This window comes from Orbicella franksi, chromosome 4 (genome assembly GCF_964199315.1).
Source record: "Orbicella franksi chromosome 4, jaOrbFran1.1, whole genome shotgun sequence".
In the NCBI taxonomy this organism is placed as follows: domain Eukaryota; kingdom Metazoa; phylum Cnidaria; class Anthozoa; order Scleractinia; family Merulinidae; genus Orbicella; species Orbicella franksi.
In genome coordinates, this window is record NC_138148.1 from 29085720 (window position 1) to 29107369 (window position 21650).

The window sequence follows — 21650 nt, forward strand, 5'->3', positions numbered from 1 at the left end:
ATTCGCTACATTTTAAACTACATACAATCCAATATATTGCACTTAAGCAGCAGCTCAATCTCTGTCAAAGAAATGCCAAGTTTGAATATTGTGGCATTATGTTAACCTACAATGCTAATTGACACTTTCGCTAAACGGGTTCTGTTTGGCTGACGTGGTGACGTGATTATGACATTACATCAAGACTTGGTGAATGGCCTTTTAACTTGCTTTTTTCAGCACCTTCACCCATTAACTTACTTACTTAAATTATGCTATTGCATCTAAATCAGTCTATTGTGGTCGTAAGTAGCATATTTTTAGTTGTTCCGTTGTCAGTAGTACCATAGGTAGTTTCGGCGGGAGAGCTCCTCGGTCTCAATGTCTGCGTGGTATTAAAGTAGATATTGGGAGCAAACATAAAGTAGAACTCAACAACTTTGTCACCTTAAACACATATTTACAAAAAGCTGTTTAAATAAATTTCAATTATGTTCGTTTTTAAGAATCTTTCTCGCATTTACTGCTTCAACACTTCATCTTTGGAATCAGCTGTCCAAAAGGAGGCAGGTTCACATGCAGATTTTTGAAATGTCGACAATTGAAATGTCAGTTATTTGCTTTGAAGTTGAGTATTACAACTTAATTTTTAGATTTATTCCCTTCTTTTAAGTTTAGAGTACCAACAAAGAATTGTCGCCAAAATAAAGACGATAATTCGACTTTTCTCATTGAGTTTCCTTTATTGATTAAGGATCATCACTTTGAATTATCAGAGTGGGCGAACTGCCTGAGAAATTGACTAAAGAAATAAATATATAATTGTTTCCATTGCTCACATTGCTCTCCTGTCAGATAATATCTTTCTGCGGAATATATTTTCCGGATACTAATAAATAGGAAAAAAAAAATTAAAAAAAAAAGAAAATTAGAAAATTATTGTTGATCAGCAAAAAAGTGGTTTAGCAAAAACCACTTCATGAAATTGTGATTACTCAGCCATAGGCATGGGGGGCTGGCAGCAAGGCCTGGAACCGAGTTTTTATGATCGCCCCAGTTAAGAAATTTGACCGAGCGTGGGAAAGAAACATTTCGGGCTTCCATAAGCGGACATCGTTTGTTACGTTTTGTGAACGTTTTGCTTGTTCCACGTTCAAGCATCTAAGGAAAAGTTCCAGTTGTCCTAGAATGTTGTTTAAATAGAGGAATCACGGAAAATTAGGATGAAGAGATCACAGGTTTGTATTTGGAGTAAACTAATTGACTGATACATTACATTATTGTTTCACTTTTACATCTCAAATTCCGGGTCAACCTTTCGGAATGCTCCACTGAGGTGATTAGCGAATCTGTACTAAATGGAAATTCGTAGTCTCACCCCACAAGTTCTCTATAGTCAATGATTTAACGGTTAGATCATATATGACTCAGACGTGGCAAAAACGAGAAACCCATTGAACACAACTGTAATAGAAACAAACGTTAATAAGAGCCGAGACGACACATTTCAAGATAGAAAATTTCAGCCATGTATTATTCAGGACATGGCAAAATTATTCATTTATACTTAGAAATGTATGAGCTCCTCACATCAAAATTCTTGGTGCAAACGTTGGAGCAGAGTGTAAATTGTTGTCACCTTCTTACGGTAAAATATACACTTTTTGGAGTAAAAGTTAAAAATTGCTCAAGCAATATTATGGCGATTAAGGATTTTACAGACCAGAGCTTTAGTAAAATTATCAAAAAAGATAAGTTATTTAAAGTTTACAAAACACTTCAATTATCTTGGAGGCACATCAAATTAAAAGAGGAAATGTCAATGATTTGTACCATGTGGAGTTTTCTTTCATTAGTCGTAATCCACCTAAAAATACACATGAAAAAATTACTCGATTCTGATTGGCTAAGAGTAGTGCAGTTCAAATGTACCACCAGTGCAAAAAGTGTAACACCAGTGCAAATTACACATCGAAATTAAATTCTGGATTATGATTGACTGAAAGACAACAGGAACTTTTCTAAGAAAATGATTCACGTAAAATGATGACGAAAATTTCGTGCTGAAACTTTGAAAAAAAGTTTTCTCAAATGAGAAAAAATGGCTTCAAGAAAGATCTTCCGGCACTTCCTCCGCGCGAATTTTTTCTTGTTTATATTATTAATAAGTAATCATTCGGTTTTTCTCGTTAATATGGAGTTGATTTGCACTTGAGTTTTTCGAAAAGCTGAAATTACACTCGCCGAAGCGGCTCGTGCAATTTCAGCTTTTTGAAAAACTCACTCGTGCAAATTAATTCCAAATTGAACTCGAAACCGTATGATTACATATGCTAACTGAGAAAAAAAAAAAAAAAAAAAAAAGTAAAAAACGTCAAGAAAAACGAATAAACCATAAACAATGAGACGAAACCAGCGAACGTATTCTAATTTCCGTCGAGATCAGCAGGCGGGCTATATAAGATTATTACTACCTTGGGAATTATATTGAAGAATGTAATTAACTTACTTTCCAAATACACACGAGCCATCTAGAAAATACCTATTGGGTCAGTTTGCTTTCGTAAATGAAAGTGTCACTGCCATGAAAATAAAACCTTTCTTGTTATTGGTAAAATCATGGAAACCTCTGGCAGGATGTAATAAGAACGTGCTTAACTTGACGGAACGAGTCTTCATGGGTATGGTCTACCTGAGGCAACGCAACCGGGGAATTAAAAATTTTCGTCAGATAATTTTAAACAGACCTTTCCCGCGTGCTGGCCATTCAGTAACAACTGCGTTGGGGAAAACTCGTATAGAATTGCAGTGATACACTTCAAATTAAAGTAAACATGGAAACAATGAAATTTAATTACGACCAAATCGCAGATATTAGCGAAGACGTGGGCTAAGTGACATTTTTGTGCAAGTAAATTAAAATACAAATGAAAATACTCAACTTTAAGTAAATGAAAGATGGACTACGTGACATTATTACACAAATGCTCTTGTTCAGGAAATTTGTTGTCTTATGAGTAAACCAAACGGGCTTGTTTAAAGACAACTATGTCAGCCACTAGCAGGTACTGAGCTGTAAGCCAAATACATAAAATATAACAGTTGACTTGTATCCCATATATGAATAATTTAACGGTCCTCGCTCGACATCTGCACTAGAAATCATTTGACGTGGCTTGTAATTGCGAAGCGGACTTGCTGATCTCGTTCAACCCTTTCAGGTAAAAAAACATACCATTTACTTTTGTGGAATTATGAGTAATTCAGCTTAGACAACCACCCAGTCTATCTTTGTTACATGAATTAACGGACTTGAAAAATATAAGAATTTATTACGCATTATGTTCAGATTAGTTTATCATTTTATGTATAAAATTCACCGTTTATGATTTTCTGACTTATTATACAAGCCGAGCTGATCCGTTCTTATAATATGTGGATTTGGTGTTAAAAGACTTGCAATTCTTTTTGTGGAACATAAAGTACATTTTTACTTTTTGCGTGGGAGAAAAATTTCAATTTTAATATTTGTAGAACGTGGCATGTAATAAGTCAACAGTTAACACAAAATACTGGTCTTCAGATGTAAACTGTCTTATCACAGTTCAGTTGACGGTTATTCCAATTACCCATTGATACTTTGCTTTGCTGCGTTGTATTTTCTTACTAGAGCTAGTAATAGACTCAAATATACGATCACGTCTAATTAGAAAGGCATTCTACGTTTCAAAAAATGATTGGCATGAAATTTAAAGGGAGGCTTATCCCCGAATGTGTTAAGGTGTATTTTAGAATACTATATATTACTTTTTTTTTTTTTTGAAAATACAACCCGAATATGTAATGCTAAAGAAACTGTGCTGTATAGTAAGTGAACATTTTACGCCTCGAACATACTGTAACAAAAGAAAATGGAAAAAAAGCCCAAAAATAACGATTTAAATATCGGAAATTGTTGGAGAGGACAAAATTACCTGCCTATTTATCTCGTGGTGGAAAGGTTGAGGTGCACAACGGGTTTAAAATGATACACTTAAGTTTTTGCTGAATATGAAACAAAATTCAGAATTCAAAACGTTATATTCTTTAAGTTGACGTAAATATTTTAATTAAATGTTAGATTGAGATACTTATGGCAAGCTCATTTATTAGATTTCCAATCAATATTACTGCAAAAAAAGAAAAAAAAATGGCGCCAAATTTGTGACCTCACCTCCCTAACAAAATGCTAAAGCTCTAAAACATGAAAACTATGAGGCGCTCTCTTTACTTAGGCGAAGTTCCAAGATAATTGCTGTAAAACTTAAAACGTCACGAGTAAAGTACACCATGCATTTTTAGCTCCCACTGATCAAATCGACTATAAGACATGTATAGCACCCAAACACGGTTAATCTCTGTGAGAATCGCATACCAATCATGACTTCATGATACGTCTGAACGACGTCATATGTCAGAATGCCCACCATTTTAGACCTCAGATTTCAAACATGTTTGGGAAAGATATAAAAAGCTCAAAATTTGATTTGAAAATTAAAGAACAAAAAATACATGAAGATATAAGGACTGTAAAACTTTAGAAAAAACATATAAAAGCAACCTTACGTACAGCGGCTGCGCCCGCAATACGAGCGGAGTCAAAGCTAAACTAGCCAACCGAAACGACACGATAATGGTCTTTTTCTTGGCAGCTAACAAAAGCACTGACAATGCTAACTCTTCTAATAGTTAACTTGAAAATTCCAAGTTTAATTTGAAGGAAGACAGCACTTTTTTTTTTTCAGAATAACACAACTGATATCTTAGGACACTGGCGACACTCGTCGAACTACGAGCGAGTTGCCGGTGACCCATTTTTGGAGCCAAATTAGAAGCTAAGCTTGGAGACACAAAATATTTCATATTTTCCACTTTTTGCAATCTGATATGTTTTTTTTGAATTGTATATCCTTTTTGTGCATATTTAAAGCAATTCTAGCGAGAAAAGTTGCCCGATTTCAATGCCTTTCCTATTAATATACATTGACGTTAAGACAGCAAAGCTTTCCCGCCTGTCAAATGTCAGTCACTAACCGTATGCAATGAAGCGTCTCATAAAAAAAAAAAAACAAACAAAAAAAAAAACAACAACAACAGAATTTTTGGTTATAAACACCAAAATTCAGTAAAAACCCATTGAAAACATGCTCGCTATATAACAAAGTCTGGTCATTTGAAAAATTCAGAAACACACCAAAATGTTAGCTGAGAACATTACTGTTAACCCTCTAGCGTACAAGCTAACTCCTACCCCCACCGTGGTACAGAGGGGAAGGGATTGGACTACGTCTCAGCGAAATAAATTAACATTGATTAGATAGCCCTAAGTTTGCTTCACAAAATGATACCATATTTGTTGGCTGTGACGTCATATGACGTCATTTAACCCGCCATCATGGAACCACCATCTTGGATTTAACTATTTTCTTAAAAAGTCACAAGAAATAACGGAAATTAATATAAAATCAAGCCAGAATGCTTATGAAATGCGCACATTGTTGAATTTCTATAATTGATAAAGAAAACTGGAAACTTTGTTCGCCTTTGTACGTCTCAGAGTTACAAAAATCACCAAGTTTTATTACCACAGCTTAAATCCGGGAAAGAGTTTCAAATTAGCTTGGGCGCTTAAGCACCAGCTTCCTTCTCCCCTTTGTGCTAAACAGGGTTAAGTATGAAGTTTGACTACGATATATTAGTTTAACCTTTCTTTTTTTCAGTTTTTAGTGATTCAGTTCAGCCCGGTATACAGTAAGACACGTAGATCCTTTTATACTAAGTTTCGTTCCTTGCCGGTATTCCTTATCGTACTTATTATGTACAAGTTAAAGAAAAAATTGGCTCGGAAACGGATTCTGTTGCTGAAAATCACCCGGATGTGATATAAGATGCCCAAAGCCGTTTGTCAAGCAGGACATACTTGCTGTAAAAGCTATACCATGCACCGAATTACTAATCATTTGAGTGTAATTTCATAGTACTAACGCTGCACCTGTGCAAATAAGCCACAGAACGAGATGTTTCCCGATTGATCGCTATCAATCATGGCTCTCGTTCATCTCAAATGAGATCCACACAACATAGCGATTTTGATGATATTCAATTAGAATCACCAGACTCTTTTTCAAAATCCTGCAGTTTATCAGTCACAATATAATTAACGGTCAAAATAAAAGCATGTTTCAATTGCGAAACCACTCTTTTGCTGATCAACAATGATTTTAATAGTTTTTTATTATTTTTTTTTCTATTAATTAGTATCCGGAAAATATATTCCCCAAAGAAATATTGTCTGTCAGGAGATCTGTATGAGCAATGGAAACAATTATATCTAGTTTGTCTCTTTTGTCAATAAAAGTCAGTTTCTGAGACACGGTAATTTAAACTGATCACACTTTTAAATCCATAGAGGAAACTAGATGGGATAAGCCGAACTATCGTCCTTATTTTGGCGACAATTCTTCGTTTTTGCTTTATCTACGAGTGTTGTCATAATACTCAACTTAAATGCAACTAACTGACATTTCATTGTCGACAAAAATCTACATATGAACCTCTCTCTTTTGGACAGTTGATTCCGAAGATAAAGCGTTGAAGCAGTCAGCGCGAGCTTTTCATCAGCAGGAAAGATTCTTGAAAGCGAACATCCTTGAAATTTAATTAAATCGTTTTTTGTAAATATGTGTTTAAGGCGTTAAGTTTTATTCTAAGTTTGCTTCCATTATATATGTTAATACCAAGCAGACATTCAGACAAAGGAGCTCCCCACCGAAACTACCTATTGACAACAGAACAACTAAACATCAACAAAATATAATGTGCCATTTACGACCACGTTAGATTGATGTAGAGGCAACAGTATAACTTAAGCAGCTATCTGTTGGATTCAATAAGTTATGAGTGAAGATGCTGAAAAAAAAGCAAGTAAAAAAGTAATTCACCAAGTCTTGACTTCACGACATTACTTCATGTCACTTCGTCAGCCAAACAGAACCCTTTTAGCGGAAGTGTCAATTAGCATTGTTGGTCAACATTTTTGCCACAATATTCAAACTCTGACGTTTCTTTAACAGAGACTGAATTGCTGCTCAACTGCAATATCTTGGATTGTGTCCAGTTTAAAATGCAGAGGACATGCGATCGTTAGTGATGTTTTGGAAGTTCTTCAGGCAAAACTCTTTCCGTCTTTTGCTGATTCTATGGATTTTCACGTTCTATTATAAAGTTAAAGGAGTCCCAATCGATTCGGCAATTGTCAGGAAGGCTCGATGCTACGCAAACTGCATCACACAGGTAAGACTGCTTTCCAATATACTTTGAGAAGAAGTGTTAACGTGTACTCTCAATAACTTATCATTACAGTGTAACTAGTCTTTGGATGTTAATCGAGTTTCAGATGGAAAATTTGCTGCAGCAATTTTAAATTGGTATTTCTTTCTCGATAGGCGACTTACGAATTAAAGATTAACTCTAGTATTTGAATGCCACGGGTTACTTATTACCGCAAAATCCTTAATCTCTTCAAACTAATTCCACAGAATCTAAATCTTATTGATATATATAAAAAAAAGAATCATTTTTTTAGCTACCAAACCAATTATTATTTCGCCACCAAGTTATGACAGTTATCGCCCGGCTAGATAATCAAATAAGCCGATCAAATATGCGCTATTCGCCAAACGTGACGTCTCCAGGCAGAATCGAAGGCGCGGAAATATTTTATTCTTCCTGCTTTTCGCAGCTATTGTCAACGATCTTTGTGGCACTTTTTCAAGTTAAACCTTTATCCAATCGTTTAATTCAGAATGACAATGCATTTACTCGCATTTGACTTTACTATTTCAAAATTGAAAGATTCACGAATTTCCCTATTAATTTATTTTTGTTCCTGATATTATTACGAACAGGTATTGTGCTTTAAAAGCTTGCTACTGGTTGATGAAATTCACAACGATAACGAAATTGAAATATCTTGATGATTTCCAGAGGTGATACACGAACCGAGCCTACGTGCCTCACTCATTTCCAAGTCCAAACCTGGGTTGTTTATACATAATAACTCTACAATAAATAAAAGAAAACGAAATTGATTCAATTAAATATGTCCCGAAATAGTTTGCCACATGAATAAACTCTAGGGTTGTTTCCTCGCTTAGTGTTAACACACTGCTGCCGTAGAAAAATAAAATAAAGTAACTGCAAATAACGCGAATTTGGAAAAAAATATATTCATTTAGTTTGAGCTATTTCTCTTGAATAAATTGTCTTAAACTCGACCAAACTGCGTTACATAGAGAAGGGATACCACTTTTCAATTGCGTTGAAAGGTAATGAGATTTGTTCGTTTGGCTAAGTGTTTAAACGAAATATATAAGAACTAAGAAAACAGTAAGTTTTGTTGTGATTCAGCTTTATGACAGACTTCACCACGCAGCAAAACACATTTTGTATGAGGTTCAAGAGTAGGTGGGTGTGACTAACCATCTTTTGTTTAGTCATCACATAGAGCTTCAACTTACAACTCACTTGCCTAGATTATGAGCTCGAAATTTGACTAAAATTATTAGAAAACTGATAAATATGAACCGAAGGCCCAACCAACTATCATTCTAACCAAATGTTCTTCAAATAAAGACTTTTAATTATTTTTCTGCATATTTAATGTTTTAATGTTGTACTACAGGCGGCCCAAGCGAAAGATAAGAGGAAATAATTAATGTAAATGAAACGTACGCGAACGTGACTCTTGCCTTCGAGCGGTGCTATTTCCAAGGGTTTGTATGGGAACTTTACAGGTTTGCTTTAAATACCTAAAATTTAATGTTCTGTGAATAAAACTGACTTACCTTGCTTTCCTGTCGTATTCTTTGTTGTTTCACGGTGTTCGTTGAAAACGCTTCAAATCGGCCTCAAACACCGTGAAACAACAAAGATTACGACAGGAAAGCAAGGTAAGTCAGTTTCATTCACAGAACACTAAAGTTTAGGTATTTAAAGCAAACCCGTAAAGTTCCCTTACAAACCCTTGTAAATCGCATCTTAGTAACACAACACCGCTCGAAGGCAAGAGTCACGTTCGCGTACATTTCATTTACATATTTTATTTCCCCTCATCTCGCCCTTGGGCGGCCTGTGGTTGTACTAAACTTCACCCTTTGGCCAATTTGCGTGGAACTGAATTATCATTTGCAATTTATCAAGCTGAGCACGTGCACTGATCAGTTTCTTTTTCAGCAATTTTGAGTTTTATATTCAAGAAACGTTTAATGTTCTTCCTGTATAGCCTCCTTTGTAGTCTAAAACACCTTTTTACCTATACGGCAGCCATTTTAAATAAATTGTTTCAAATAGCTATTATCGGATGCTTAGGGGACAAATACATGCTAATTTGCCTCCTGAGCATCCCCATAATAGCTATTTGAAAACAATGGAATTCACAACGGCCGCCGTATCGGTAAAAGAGGTTTATTGTAGCAATGTTTCTAAATCTTCCCCGAAGAGAGTCCCTGAACTTCGAAGAAACGACAAAGTCATCGCCATGCTGTGGACGATTAACTTATGAGAGATAGCTCAGCCAATCAATTGGCAGCAACTGAATAAGTGTACAAGTAGAATTCTATCCTGCTGACAATTAATTTTACATAAGTTTGAATTCTAGGCATGTGACTTCTATGGCAAAATTAAAATGTTTAATCGGCATCAGGACGGGATAGAGCTGATAAATTTTAACCGTTTCTGTCATTTTGTTAGAACCCAGCTGCCAATCACACAGCAACGAATTGCGACGCATCAAACTGCCAAGAGGTAGGTTCCTTCTAAATAGACAACTTACTTTAGAGAAGGGAGGATTTCGATACAAATATCATTCTTTTCACAGTGCCTCATCCCGTGTGGAACCCCTTTTCCTGATGAAGAAACGTGCAAGCAAAGTTGTGTAAGTAGATATACAATTGTTCCTAAATAAAATATCTGTCTATTCCCAATCAGTGCAAATGACCGTTTCCTTAATTATTCATTGACTGGAAACTGTTGGATAAGCTTATAATCGAGCCCTCGGATTCGGAAAGAATTTATCCCTTAACTGTAGTTCAAATTACTTCCTGAGCAATGCATTCTTTTAATCTTGCTTTGTCTAAGAAAAAAATAAAATAAAATAAAATAAAATAAAATAAAATAGAATAGAATAGAATAGAATAGAATAGAATAGAATAGAATAGAATAGAATAAAATAAAATAAAATAAAACAAAACAATAATAACAATAATAATAATAATAATAATAATAAATACTCTAGACAAGGAAATTAGCAATTGAAACTTTCCTTTTTTAATTTCTCGAGCCATTTGAGAAGCCTAGAGTTGTTTTTCTCTTCCAGAATAACACAAGCAGCTGTGAGAAAAGCTGCGTGTTTTTGGCGCAGTTACAGAACGGTTCGTTCTTAATAGCCGGAGATGGTTCCTTTCCACCAAAACCTGGTATACCAACAATAACAAGCAGGAATTTCACCTCAATCTCACTCAAGTGGGATCCTGTGCTTAACACGAGTGGTGCAGTTGTGTACTTAATCGAAATGACGTTTACTGGAGAGGAATCTAAAGTTTCTTATAAATACTTATCAGAGGTAAACTGTCCAGATATCACATTCAAGAGTACTTTTTTCGTTTTCGTTGTTTTGGTTTAGCACTAAGACGCGTTAAAGAGATTCTTTTTTACAATGTTTTCAACACTAAACTAGTACGCAGCATTCTACGAACTGTAGCGGTAAAACTTGTTTATTTCTCCAATGCGTTTCGTCTGTCTAGCGTAGACTTCTTCTCTTCTCTATCTCGTTTCCGTACTCGCGTTCGTCTCTAATTTCTAACAGCCTGTTTTGTTTCACGTTTTCGTTTCCCACCTCGTTTTTTTAACATTTACTTTATCCTCCTCTGCATCACGGACTGGTTCTTGTCTTACTTACATAAATGTGCCGTTTTCTTACTTCTTAATTAGGTCTACGTCAGCTCACGGGCTACAGTCAAGTTTGAACTTCCCTGTGCGAACACTACATGGTCGGAATACAAAGATATATTTTTCCGATTCAAAATTGCTGTATTAACAGGAAATTCTTCTGTAAGCTATGGACCGCAAACATCGCAAATAAGTGAGTAGTGAAAATCAATTCTACATTTATTATAATATTATTTTTTTGTTTTGTTATGATCAGAATTCATTTAACTGTGGTAGCTTCTTAAGTCTGTCGCTTAGAAGTAAATACTCGAGTAATTTTTATAATACTTTAATTGTCGATGTCGACGTGATGGTTTGTTTAAATGTTCTTTTTTCATTCTTTCTTAAATGGTCTTTATTAATTGACATTCCTTCTTTCAGCCCTTACAAAGCCGGATTCTGTGACTAATGTGACACTGGATAGCCTAGTCTATGACAGCGCCAGTATTGCAGATAAAATAAAGTTGACAGTTTCTTGGAATCCACCTAAAGGTAGGTAGAGAAAAAAAAAAAAAAAAAAAAAAAAAAAAACAGCATGAGTGCATGAAGATGCCAAGGTGCAGTTCTTGTCTGACTCATGCTCCGCAATCCACCATTAAACTTTAGTCCTCGTTCCAGATACAACCATGGTTTCTAGGTTCTCGATGAAAGCCAATTTTGTCTAAAAGAGTAAGGACTATGAGAAATATTACCAAAAAGGGTGCGAAGAAAAGAGAATAAAAATATTTAAAAGGCCATTGCCACGTTGCCTTTTCCGTCTGTTTTCAAAAGAAAAAGTTTGGTGTAAATGTTTCTTACGATAGTGACTTTTATGAGAGAGATAAAGTTTGAAAGGTTTACCACTAAGCCTAGTGTGTAATTTCTAATAAGTAGCTATTAGGTTGCTGGGAAATATCAAGCCTACTGCCTAACAGTTGTTCTGTCCAATTTCTGTATTCAGATCAGAAGGATCTCATTTCACACTACGGAGCACACTTTTCTGCCGATTCATCCTGTCAATATGAGTCTTTGCCTCGTGCAGAAGATTCTAATGGGGTTAGTAAATAATATTTACTGAGTAACAAGTTATTAAAATACGATCACCCTGGAACGAGCAAATGGACAATTTGCAACAAAGGATAATATGATGAAGACGTTTCGTTTCGTTCTGGCCAACCATTACACGTATTACCAGGGTAGCGTTTTAAAATACTGATTTTGAAGAAAATTACCAAGCTTTTCTGAAAATGGCAAGGGTTGTCTCTTTCCATACAAAGTTTACTTATTTTCGAATGTTGAAGAATTTTTAACATTTCACGCTCAAATGATAGTAACTTGGTAACTTGGAATTTGGTAGATTGCCATGCATTTCCATTTCTGGATAATCTCAGCAGAGAGAGGATGAAGGGTGGGAGTGTAAATCTCCTTACTACCAATGTGATCCTTCTCTAACGAGTTATAATTACATATAGTATTCATTCGTGACGTAGCTTGGGTACGCTGTCTGTCCATGTGAGTACAATCGGCAAGTCATATGATTGGCAACTTCTAGACCCTCCTGGACTTCTGAAGCCTATATATGTGGGTAATTAACTCTCTTCCCTTTATCTTACCTTTTATCTTTTCCGGCAGCGTGTATCTTTTTTACTTTGAGCAGATTAATAGTACGTTTATGAAAAAGCGATGCGAAATGGGTTTCATTGCAAATCTTGTTTGCTATACGTTAGGGTACGGAATCTACTCACACGTAGGTTTCTATCAGAGATCTTGCTTGTTCACTGTGTGCCCAATTGCTCTATTTTTGACACGGCGTTATGGTAAATGACGAACATTGAACAGCAGAGCGTCAATATTATTAGAGTTAACAACAGAGCAAATATTAAGCTGCCAGCTGCTTCCTCTGTTACTGGTCAATTTGACTTTAAGGATAGTGTACAATGTTGGGAGCTTGATATTGAAATTTATCATATATGACAAATTGGTTGTCGATGAAAAAGAGGATTCTGGTTGGTTCTCTACAGCTGAGCAGGCCCGCAGGTAGAGGAAAGAAAAAGGCTGGCAATGGCAATGTTCATGAAAAATTATGATTAATGCAATGGGCATGGCCAAATTCTCTTCCTAAGTATTTATAGGGAGTTTATGATGACTATAAACCACAAAAATTTTTTAAAAAAGTAGTAATAAAAATGACTGAGAAAAGTGTCTCAGCATGAGTTGCCTATTGCAAGCTACGATCCTGCTGATCGGTGCGAATTTTGTAAATGGACCGTTCAGAAATATTTTCGGGAATTGCTTTTCCAAAACATTGTACCAAAGAAGTCTGTTATAAAATATCAATCTCTTGTCCTTCATGTCTGAAGACAATTCCAGGCATACTACAAGTACTATACTATATATTAAGTAAAAAAGGCAAATAAACAGGATGAAAGAATGAAAAAAAATGTATATTCTTACTTTGGTATGCTTTTACCTATACAGCCTTTACACTTGCAGTTCATTAACAATAATTAATTAACATAATTTATAATCTTACTTACAGCTCACTTACCTGCCTTGCCCTTCCAGTAGTACTACACACAAGAAAGTGCTCATAACATTTTCCTCTTTGTTATAGGCAACTTTATCAATGCACATTTCTCACAAGTCCTTGAAATGCATCCACACACTGGAAGTAAGAGTTAAAGCAGGAATAAAAATATATATTTGCCATTGTTTCATCAAGCAAAGGAAAACTACGGCCGATTTATTTTCAATAAAATGTTAAAAGATCTTTGTTACTGAATACTTGTCGAATGTAGCGTAAACGCTGTTGAGATACTTTTGTGGACTTATGAATGTTGACAGCTGGCATTCTAAAAGTTATTCTTTGGTAGGAAAAGCCAAAACATTTTTCTGGTTGATATCTTCCTTTGTGATCTTAAACGCTGATCATGATGTTGGCTTCCGATTTAATTTGTATAGCGTATCATTACCTTGGTTACTCGATTTTGAAAGGTACTTATGATCATGCCGTGTGCTTTGTTACTAGATTTATTCTATAGTTGGCTGCAGTGTGAGTTATCCCACAGTATTTAACTACACATATCCAGGTAAATACGTCGCATATACACCACCCCAAACAATCGACTTGACTATACGAATCTTGGTTTTGTTGTCTTTGTAATGATATTCTACTGCCGGTAAGAAAAAGCTGTAGTCATATCTTAAAACTGGAAGAGACGCAGAATGATTAAATTAAATTCATCTTGTCTGTGTCATTACGCAAAAGCAAATACCGTCCTTTTTTTCACTATAGTTGCGTTGTAATAAAATAGAATGCACGTTTTTGTTTTAATGGTGATTGCATACTATCTGAGCGCATGGAAGTTTGCCCATGTACTAGATAGAGGAGCCTAATGCCGTTTTATTATATGACATGATATATCTTGGCTGCAGCCTTTAACTTCAATTTAGGAGCTGAACTTAATGATGTAATGTATATCTGTGCAACTTTCAGGTTGTCAAAACATCACAAACTTTCCCACAAGTGAATGCTATAAGTGTAAGTATGCAAACTTATTTTCATCGGTCAAGAAAACATCTTTTGATAGTTTGAAGCCACCCGTGCAAAGCCCCGACAGATCTCGTTCTTTCACGTAAACAGAGATGCTTTCTGAAGGAACCTTGTAAACCTTTGAGATAGCCTGTTGGGTATATAACTGGGTCTAGGTTAGTGAGGTCCTTCCGCCTGACGTTTATAACTAACAAGGCCTAGTAGATCATCCAGTTTGCAAAGTGTTTATACAAATTTGGTCAAACGAACATTTTTTGTGTATTAAATTTAACTGTTTTATAGGGGCACATACACACAGCTCTATTTACAGTCGCTTTGATTAAGCCTCACATTCAAACCTGATCGTTGTCGTTTTTAATCTTTGACTCTGTGCAGTCGACCCTCCTTACGCTCCATTAAAAGACAGAATGGTCAGTAATGTGAAAATCGAGGGCGATATGACAGAGCAACAGGACTATCGTTTTACAGCTAATGTGACGTGGAACCCCCCAGTTTACCCGTACAAGACACCGTTCCTGTACGGCGTGAAATGGTCCAAGGAAGACAGCCTTGAACAAACGGGGTTCGAATTTGCTGTAAGTGAAATATTTTGTTTTTGCACATAATACCTCTTTACATTTAATAATAATTATTTTTTACTCATGTCGCGTGTAAAGTTACCTTCGCCCAGCCATTTTCATTCGCGATGTTGTAAAACAGTTAATTCTACTTGTAGCTGTACACTTCACCGAGTTGTGATGCACCCCTGAAATTGCTGTCAAGGCTATCTCTTTTCGTTCCTGAGATATTCATGTATTTAGAATGATTAGGCAAGCTAGCCAGGTGATGACGTCATAAAACCAAGCTTTGATCAAATACAATGGACACTGTTATCTCGGGATAAAAAGTAAAGAGTAAATGTAAACTGCATTAGAATAAAGTGAGATAAAGGGAAAAAAAATAATGTACTTAACCAACAAAAACAAAATAATGTATATAATTTACAGAACTGTTTCGCTAGAATGGAGTCATTTGAGTGTTCAGAGTTGGTCTCTTTTTCCTTATTAAAAGCATCTCATAAATAAAGCAGTCAAACTTTCTGCGACATTTCTTTAGGATGACAAATTGCTCTTGAAGATTGCTCGTTTTTTGACTGTGTTCGTCGCTAAGATGTTTACTGGTGACGGAATGTTTGTGGAGGTGACGGCTCGTGTAGCCTGTATAATTCGAATCACACGAATTACGTGTAAGTTCATACACAATGCATTGTTGGATTAACAGTGAGGGCTTTGTTTCCGTGACTTTCAAATCTTTCAAGATTTTCCTGATTGTGAAAACTGGTTGTAATACACGATCAATTTTCTTTCCAAGGTCGCTTAGTTGTCTGCGTATGGAGTCGGCGGATTTGTGGTCTTTGAAAGGCAAGATGATTAGTACAGGGTCGCCAACTGGCTCAATTCGGTTCTGGTTGGAAACGTTTGATTTTTTGCAATGATATCTTACTAGATGTTCTCCTATTGTTGTGCGACAATAGCGACTTAACATACATAACATATAACATATACTTTATTTAACCTCGAATTTACAGAGTAATATCTTCGAGAGAAATAAATATTAGAAAGAAAAAGTAAATAGATAAAATAAAATAAAATGAAATACAATTACAATTCTATATCATTTATACACTATATATATTTACACTGTGGAAAGGCCTCATATTTAAGGATCTTTCGCTTGAATTGAAGAAAATCAGATGTCCTGTAAGTGTCCGGGAGAGAGTTCCATATTTTACTAGTTAAGTATGAAAAAGAGTGCAGACCATAAGTAGTTCTTTTTGCTTTGGGAAGGTCCAGAATATAATTTAATTGACTGGTGGTTTTTACTTAATTGACTCCACCGTGAGTTTTGAGCCATAGCTATTTCAGATACCTACTATTTTTTTTTTTTTTTTTTTTTTTTTTTTTTCATTTGAAGAAAATGTTACCTCTAAAGGATAAAATAAATGAACGATATAAGTGATATAACCTCTGTCTAAATTTGTGTACGTACCTTAAGTTACGGTAAACATTATGTAACGAAATCGAACGTGAATTTACAAATTGTAGATTACTTGTTTTTAAGGCCTCGTCCACGCTACGCCGAAGAACGATTTGAAAACTCGAAACCACCAGTCATTTCGGATTTGTGTTTGAGGAAAACTCTGGAAGAAAAGAAAAGCACATTATTTTCGTGATATCATCGTTTTGGAAAAGCTCCGTTTTCGATATTTTTCCGTCCACAATTAACACAAAGCCAGAGTTTTCAAATTCCTCCGGTTTGAAGAGCGTTTTCGAAAAGCCCCGTTTTCGTGGCGGACTAGCGTGGACGATAGCCCTAACCGATAGAAATAAAGCTGCGTTTTCAAATTTCTCCGGCGTAGCGTAAACAGGGGCTTATAATGCACAGCCATGCTCAAACTAGACAAAAGGAGAGTTCGCGAATGGTACTGGCATTACGTCATTAAACCCCAACCAGAAACTGACGTGATTCTTCTTATGATATAATGATGATACTGATGATGATGGCAATGAAAATGATGACGTTCGCAGTGACGATGATGAGTGTTTTTTAGCTTGTCAAACCGGGGGTCCCATTATTTACGGTACCTCTCAGAACTACTGCTTAAGCAGTCATTACGACCTTGTCTGTATCTTGAGGGTCACTTTGTGATAATTGCATGTGCTATTATTTTTGCAGACTATTAATCGTCACACAATAACAAATCTACAGCCTGTAACGTCCTACAAAGTTGAGGTAATTTAATTCCGTTAGCGCGTAACACATCGGTAACGAGTTACTGTCAGTAAGGGGTGGTGAGGGGCTACAAAATAAATTATTTCACATGTAGAATTAATCTCGTCCCGAGGGCAGAATGTCCGTTTCTAGTCATGGCAATAGAAACATTCTGCTCCTACACTCCATAAATGCTGGGCCCTGGTTACCCGAAAAACACCCTTTGAAATTCTGTCTACAATTTTTCCGGATTCTCTAATTTCAGTTTAAAGTACATGTGGTTCTGATTTATTGTCGTGCGTTTTAATTCTGTAGATAAAACCAACGTTCCCGGATGGCAAGCCGTTTTCTGTTTGGACCTCTATTATTTTAACAACTCCTGGTTGGTGCAAATACTCACCTTGATATGAATATGCTAATGAACAGGAAGAGTGTTAAGCTACTGCATTTTTATTTGTTAATTAAAGTCTTAATTTTAAAGTACTGCCTTTTTTGTGGCCTCAACTTTTCTAGACTTTCAAACAATTACTTCCAAATTATTGTCATAGTGAATCTATGGCCCGGTTCAAACGTCGAACGTTTCATGAGCCGAACCCAATAGCCCCAATAACGTACATGACGAGATCGACATTTGAATCAATTAAGTTCGACAGATGTTATTTGGGTCGACCCGAGAATTAAGTTCGACATGGCCAGTCGGTCAGTTCGACTACGGAGCGACTCCGATTCAAACGTCGAACTTGTCATGTACCGAACCTAATGCATACATTACAAATACATTAAATTAATTAATTTTTACCCAGAGTTCTGCACGTTCCCTATTTTTGTCATGCGCACACAGCTTGTTTTGATCTTTTTGGAACAAAATGGCAGGAAGAGCGGAAAGAGCGGGAAGATATGTGTTCCTCTTGTTTCGAGAGCACGAAATAAACTTGCTTGATGTGCATAAACCACTTTTGTATGCGGTGTTCCGTATTTGAAAACGATGAGAGTATAGCGGGTTGGAAAGCAGGCAGTTCGGTGGCGTACTGCGAGTCATGGTTTTGAGAGAAAGTGACAAAATAAATGAATCTTGAAGAAACCCACCACAGGAAGGAACTGGACCAGGAACTGTGATGTTCCTTTGGGAATAAGCAACAATAAAGGGCAAACCAAATTCAAAAATCGTCTTCGGCTGTGCTAACTGCATCTGGAGTCGCCTTCTTCGACTTCTGTCTTCCTTGATGGCACTTGGAAGAAAAGAAAGCTCATCCGTTTCTTCAATTTGTCTTTTGCCACATTTTCCCGCCATTTTGGTCAGCAATAACCGTCGTTTGCAATAGTGTCTCTTTTATCTTTGCAATTAAGTTCGACTAAATTAGGTTCGACGTTTGAATCAACTGCCGAACTTAATTATTTGGGTCGACCCAAATTGGTATTAGGTTCGGCACATGTTAAGTTCGACGTTTGAACCGGGCCTATATTACTCATCACAGTGCAGCAATATGGTGAAATAATTGTGCGACTTAAAGCACCAAAATGTGGCCTACAGATAGCATCTAGCTGTCCAGCTGAAAAAATATTTGATATTTACCTACTGGTCTAGCTATAAAGCTTTGGGCAATGTCTTCCGGCTTCCTATCATTTTGCTCTCTAAGATAGTTTTAAAATTTTAATCAAGTGTCAAATCAATTTTTGTCAAAGAATCGAACTGAAACAACACTGAACAAACAGTGTGACTCAATTCTCGCTAAATCGTTTGTTTAGATCAGTTCTTTAAAAGTATGTTAAAATTGTTTAATTGTCTTTTGGTCCCTTCTCAACTTCGTAAATATTTTTATCGCTTTTTTTACGTAATATTATTTTATTGCATTTTATCCTTCGCGACACTTTTTTTTAATTAGAACCATTCATAAACATATTTATGCTAATTTTGTATTCTTGACTCGCACTTGAAAATTACCTCAGAGAGGTCGAAACGTCGTGACTGTTTATCGTTAGTTTCAATTACGAAATCGATTTCTAAGAAATTACTAAATAAGATGAATTTATAATAATGATATGATGTACTTCTGTGGATCATTTAGGTTGTCTAAACATCCCAGACTTTCCTGCAAGCGAATGTTATCAGTGTAAGGATGAAAATTATTGTAGTAGTGAAGCAATTCTTTGATGATAGTTCGTAGCCAAAAGTGCAAATTCAGATCTTTTAATCGCCTTTCAATGACGGTGGAGGAAGACGGTCGTTAGCAGTACAGCATCTTCCTTGCTAGAAAAAGGCCTTCAGAGAGCCCGTTAGGTATGACTGGGATAGGCCACTCACATCCTTCAGTTGGAATGAGATCACTCATATTGCAAAGCTTTGAAGGGTTTATACAGGTTAAAATCAAGGTTGATTATTTTTATGCCGAGTTAAATTGTTTTATATTGCCATTCTTTGCCTAAACAATATGCGAGCAACCTCACAGTATGCAGATCTTGACAGTGAAGTCACAGCCCTCTGGACAGGCGCTACAATACTCTGTATATACCATATTGGTTACCCTCAGTTTTTTTTTTTTTTTTTTTTTTTTCTCATGTTTGATCTTTGACTCTGTACAGCTCACCCTCCTGACACCCCATTAGAGGATAGAATGGTCAGTAATGTGACACTCGAGGGACCTATGACAGCGCAACAGGACTATCGCTTTACAGTGATTGTGACGTGGAAACCTCCAGTTTACCCATACATCACACCGTTTATGTACCTTGTGAAATGGTCCAAAGAGGATAAACTCAACCTCTCTCATTCCGCTGTACGTAAAATGAGCTCTGGCTTATTATACCTCTTGACATTTAAGGGCGAAGTTGGAACCGGCTAGTTTATGAGAATTAAGAGAACCTGTCGGCCTACTGAATTAGATCAACTCTGGTCAGTCGGCCATGTTTGAAGATCCTGCCCGTTACCGTATTCCTTCCTTGTTTGGAATACCATGTTTTGTATACCTCAAGTGAGTTTGTGATTCCCTTGCAATCAACTCCGATATCGAGAGAGTTGAACTTTCCTGTTTAATTTACCAAAATGTACAAATGGAAGAATAGTTCACTTACAGTGCTTTTTCTGCTCAGTCATGTATGTGACGAGATTAATAGCGGAGCTCCTGCGCGCCGAAGGCGCGCAAGCAAAGCCCCATACCTTAGAAAGTTTGGTAACCCATCGATCTGAAAAATTTTGGTTGTCACGTGACTGTCCGTACGTACGTACCCGTACGCCAATACCTTGAAAGCTAAGAGAGGAGTACCGTTACTAAAGCTACATCTTTGATTTTGGGCGCCCACGCTATTCTTAATTGACAGCTGTCACAACAAGCTATCCGCTGACCAGTATTAGGTGACTATATCGCGGGCTCAGGTTTAGAGCCCATCGAGGTTTGCTGACCAGTTACTGGTCTACCGATTGAATCGCGGGCTCAAGTCGCGTTATTTCTCTGGGGGAGAAGGAAGGAGTACTCGCAAAGGGAAAATTTCGGCGCAAATTAACCCCTGGCGCGTTGTTAACTTTTCTTCTAACATATTCCTTGTACAATCGTCTCTTGGAAAGTTCCTGATATATTGCGTACGTAATTTCTACAATCTTGGTTAGGCTTGTTGGGTATAGTTTGTTAAAATTTAACTGGAAAAAAAAATAGCAGAACCAAACGCTGAACAATTACATGCTCACAATTGATCATTTTTTGAGTTTCTGATCCAAGAAAAAATAAATCCCTTTTTCCTTTATCGTCAGTTATTGCGATCAGGAGCTCCGTTTTTAGGCTTGGCTAAATCTAAATATTACACAGAATTACAAACAGACACACAAAAAAAGAAGAAGAAACGGTTGCTTATGATGACCAGAATACTAAACAGCTTCCAAGTCAGCACTATGGAGCTTAGCATATGTAAGCGTGCATCATGGCGTAGCAAAGTTAACTTCATTTCGCCATTTCAATTGAAAATGTTATAAAACAGTTGATTCATGTTTTTTTTTTCAGTGCATCATCGAGTTATGATGCACTTGGAAGGTTTGGAGAGCACTCAAGAAGTTGCAGTTGTTCTTGGCTGCGCCTCAAGCAACTCTAAAATGGACGCTTCTTAGGAGGTCTCTTAATTTGCTGCACTAGCTTGTCAGCACCATGTGCTCGAGCAGTCGTCACGACAGGGCCGATTTGTCATAATTTGATGTGTTTTTATTATTTTGCAGGATGTTAATCGTCAGAAAATAACAAACCTGCTTCCCGGGAGGTCTTACAAACTTAAGGTAATTCAGTGATTTTCCGTTGTGGACATAAAGAATCGGTAAAGGAATTAAGGAACGGTGAGGAGCTAAAAAATAAGTGTTTTTATATGGAGAAACATTACGCTCCTT

General features: G+C 36.4%; 1 protein-coding gene across 2 annotated transcripts in view; it reads left to right on the forward strand.

Moving 5' to 3' along the window:
- The first annotated feature begins 3176 nt into the window (after positions 1-3176).
- Positions 3177-21650, forward strand: part of LOC145485107 (uncharacterized) — a 28697-nt gene continuing 10223 nt past the window's right edge. The window contains exons 1-17 of one of the 2 annotated variants that reach the window (XM_081463782.1): positions 3177-3200; positions 7092-7311; positions 9769-9822; positions 9896-9952; positions 10394-10639; positions 11008-11158; positions 11386-11496; positions 11945-12039; positions 13598-13654; positions 14012-14072; positions 14480-14524; positions 14912-15111; positions 17252-17308; positions 17603-17669; positions 19354-19398; positions 19868-20061; positions 21486-21542. In XM_081463782.1, coding sequence (XP_081319908.1) covers positions 7153-7311; positions 9769-9822; positions 9896-9952; positions 10394-10639; positions 11008-11158; positions 11386-11496; positions 11945-12039; positions 13598-13654; positions 14012-14072; positions 14480-14524; positions 14912-15111; positions 17252-17308; positions 17603-17669; positions 19354-19398; positions 19868-20061; positions 21486-21542 — 1656 coding nt within the window. In that variant the 5' untranslated portion in view covers positions 3177-3200; positions 7092-7152. Of the gene's footprint in view, positions 3201-7033; positions 7312-9768; positions 9823-9895; positions 9953-10393; positions 10640-11007; positions 11159-11385; positions 11497-11944; positions 12040-13597; positions 13655-14011; positions 14073-14479; positions 14525-14911; positions 15112-17251; positions 17309-17602; positions 17670-19353; positions 19399-19867; positions 20062-21485; positions 21543-21650 lie in introns of those variants that run through there. The other variant, XM_081463781.1, reaches the window with a different exon arrangement.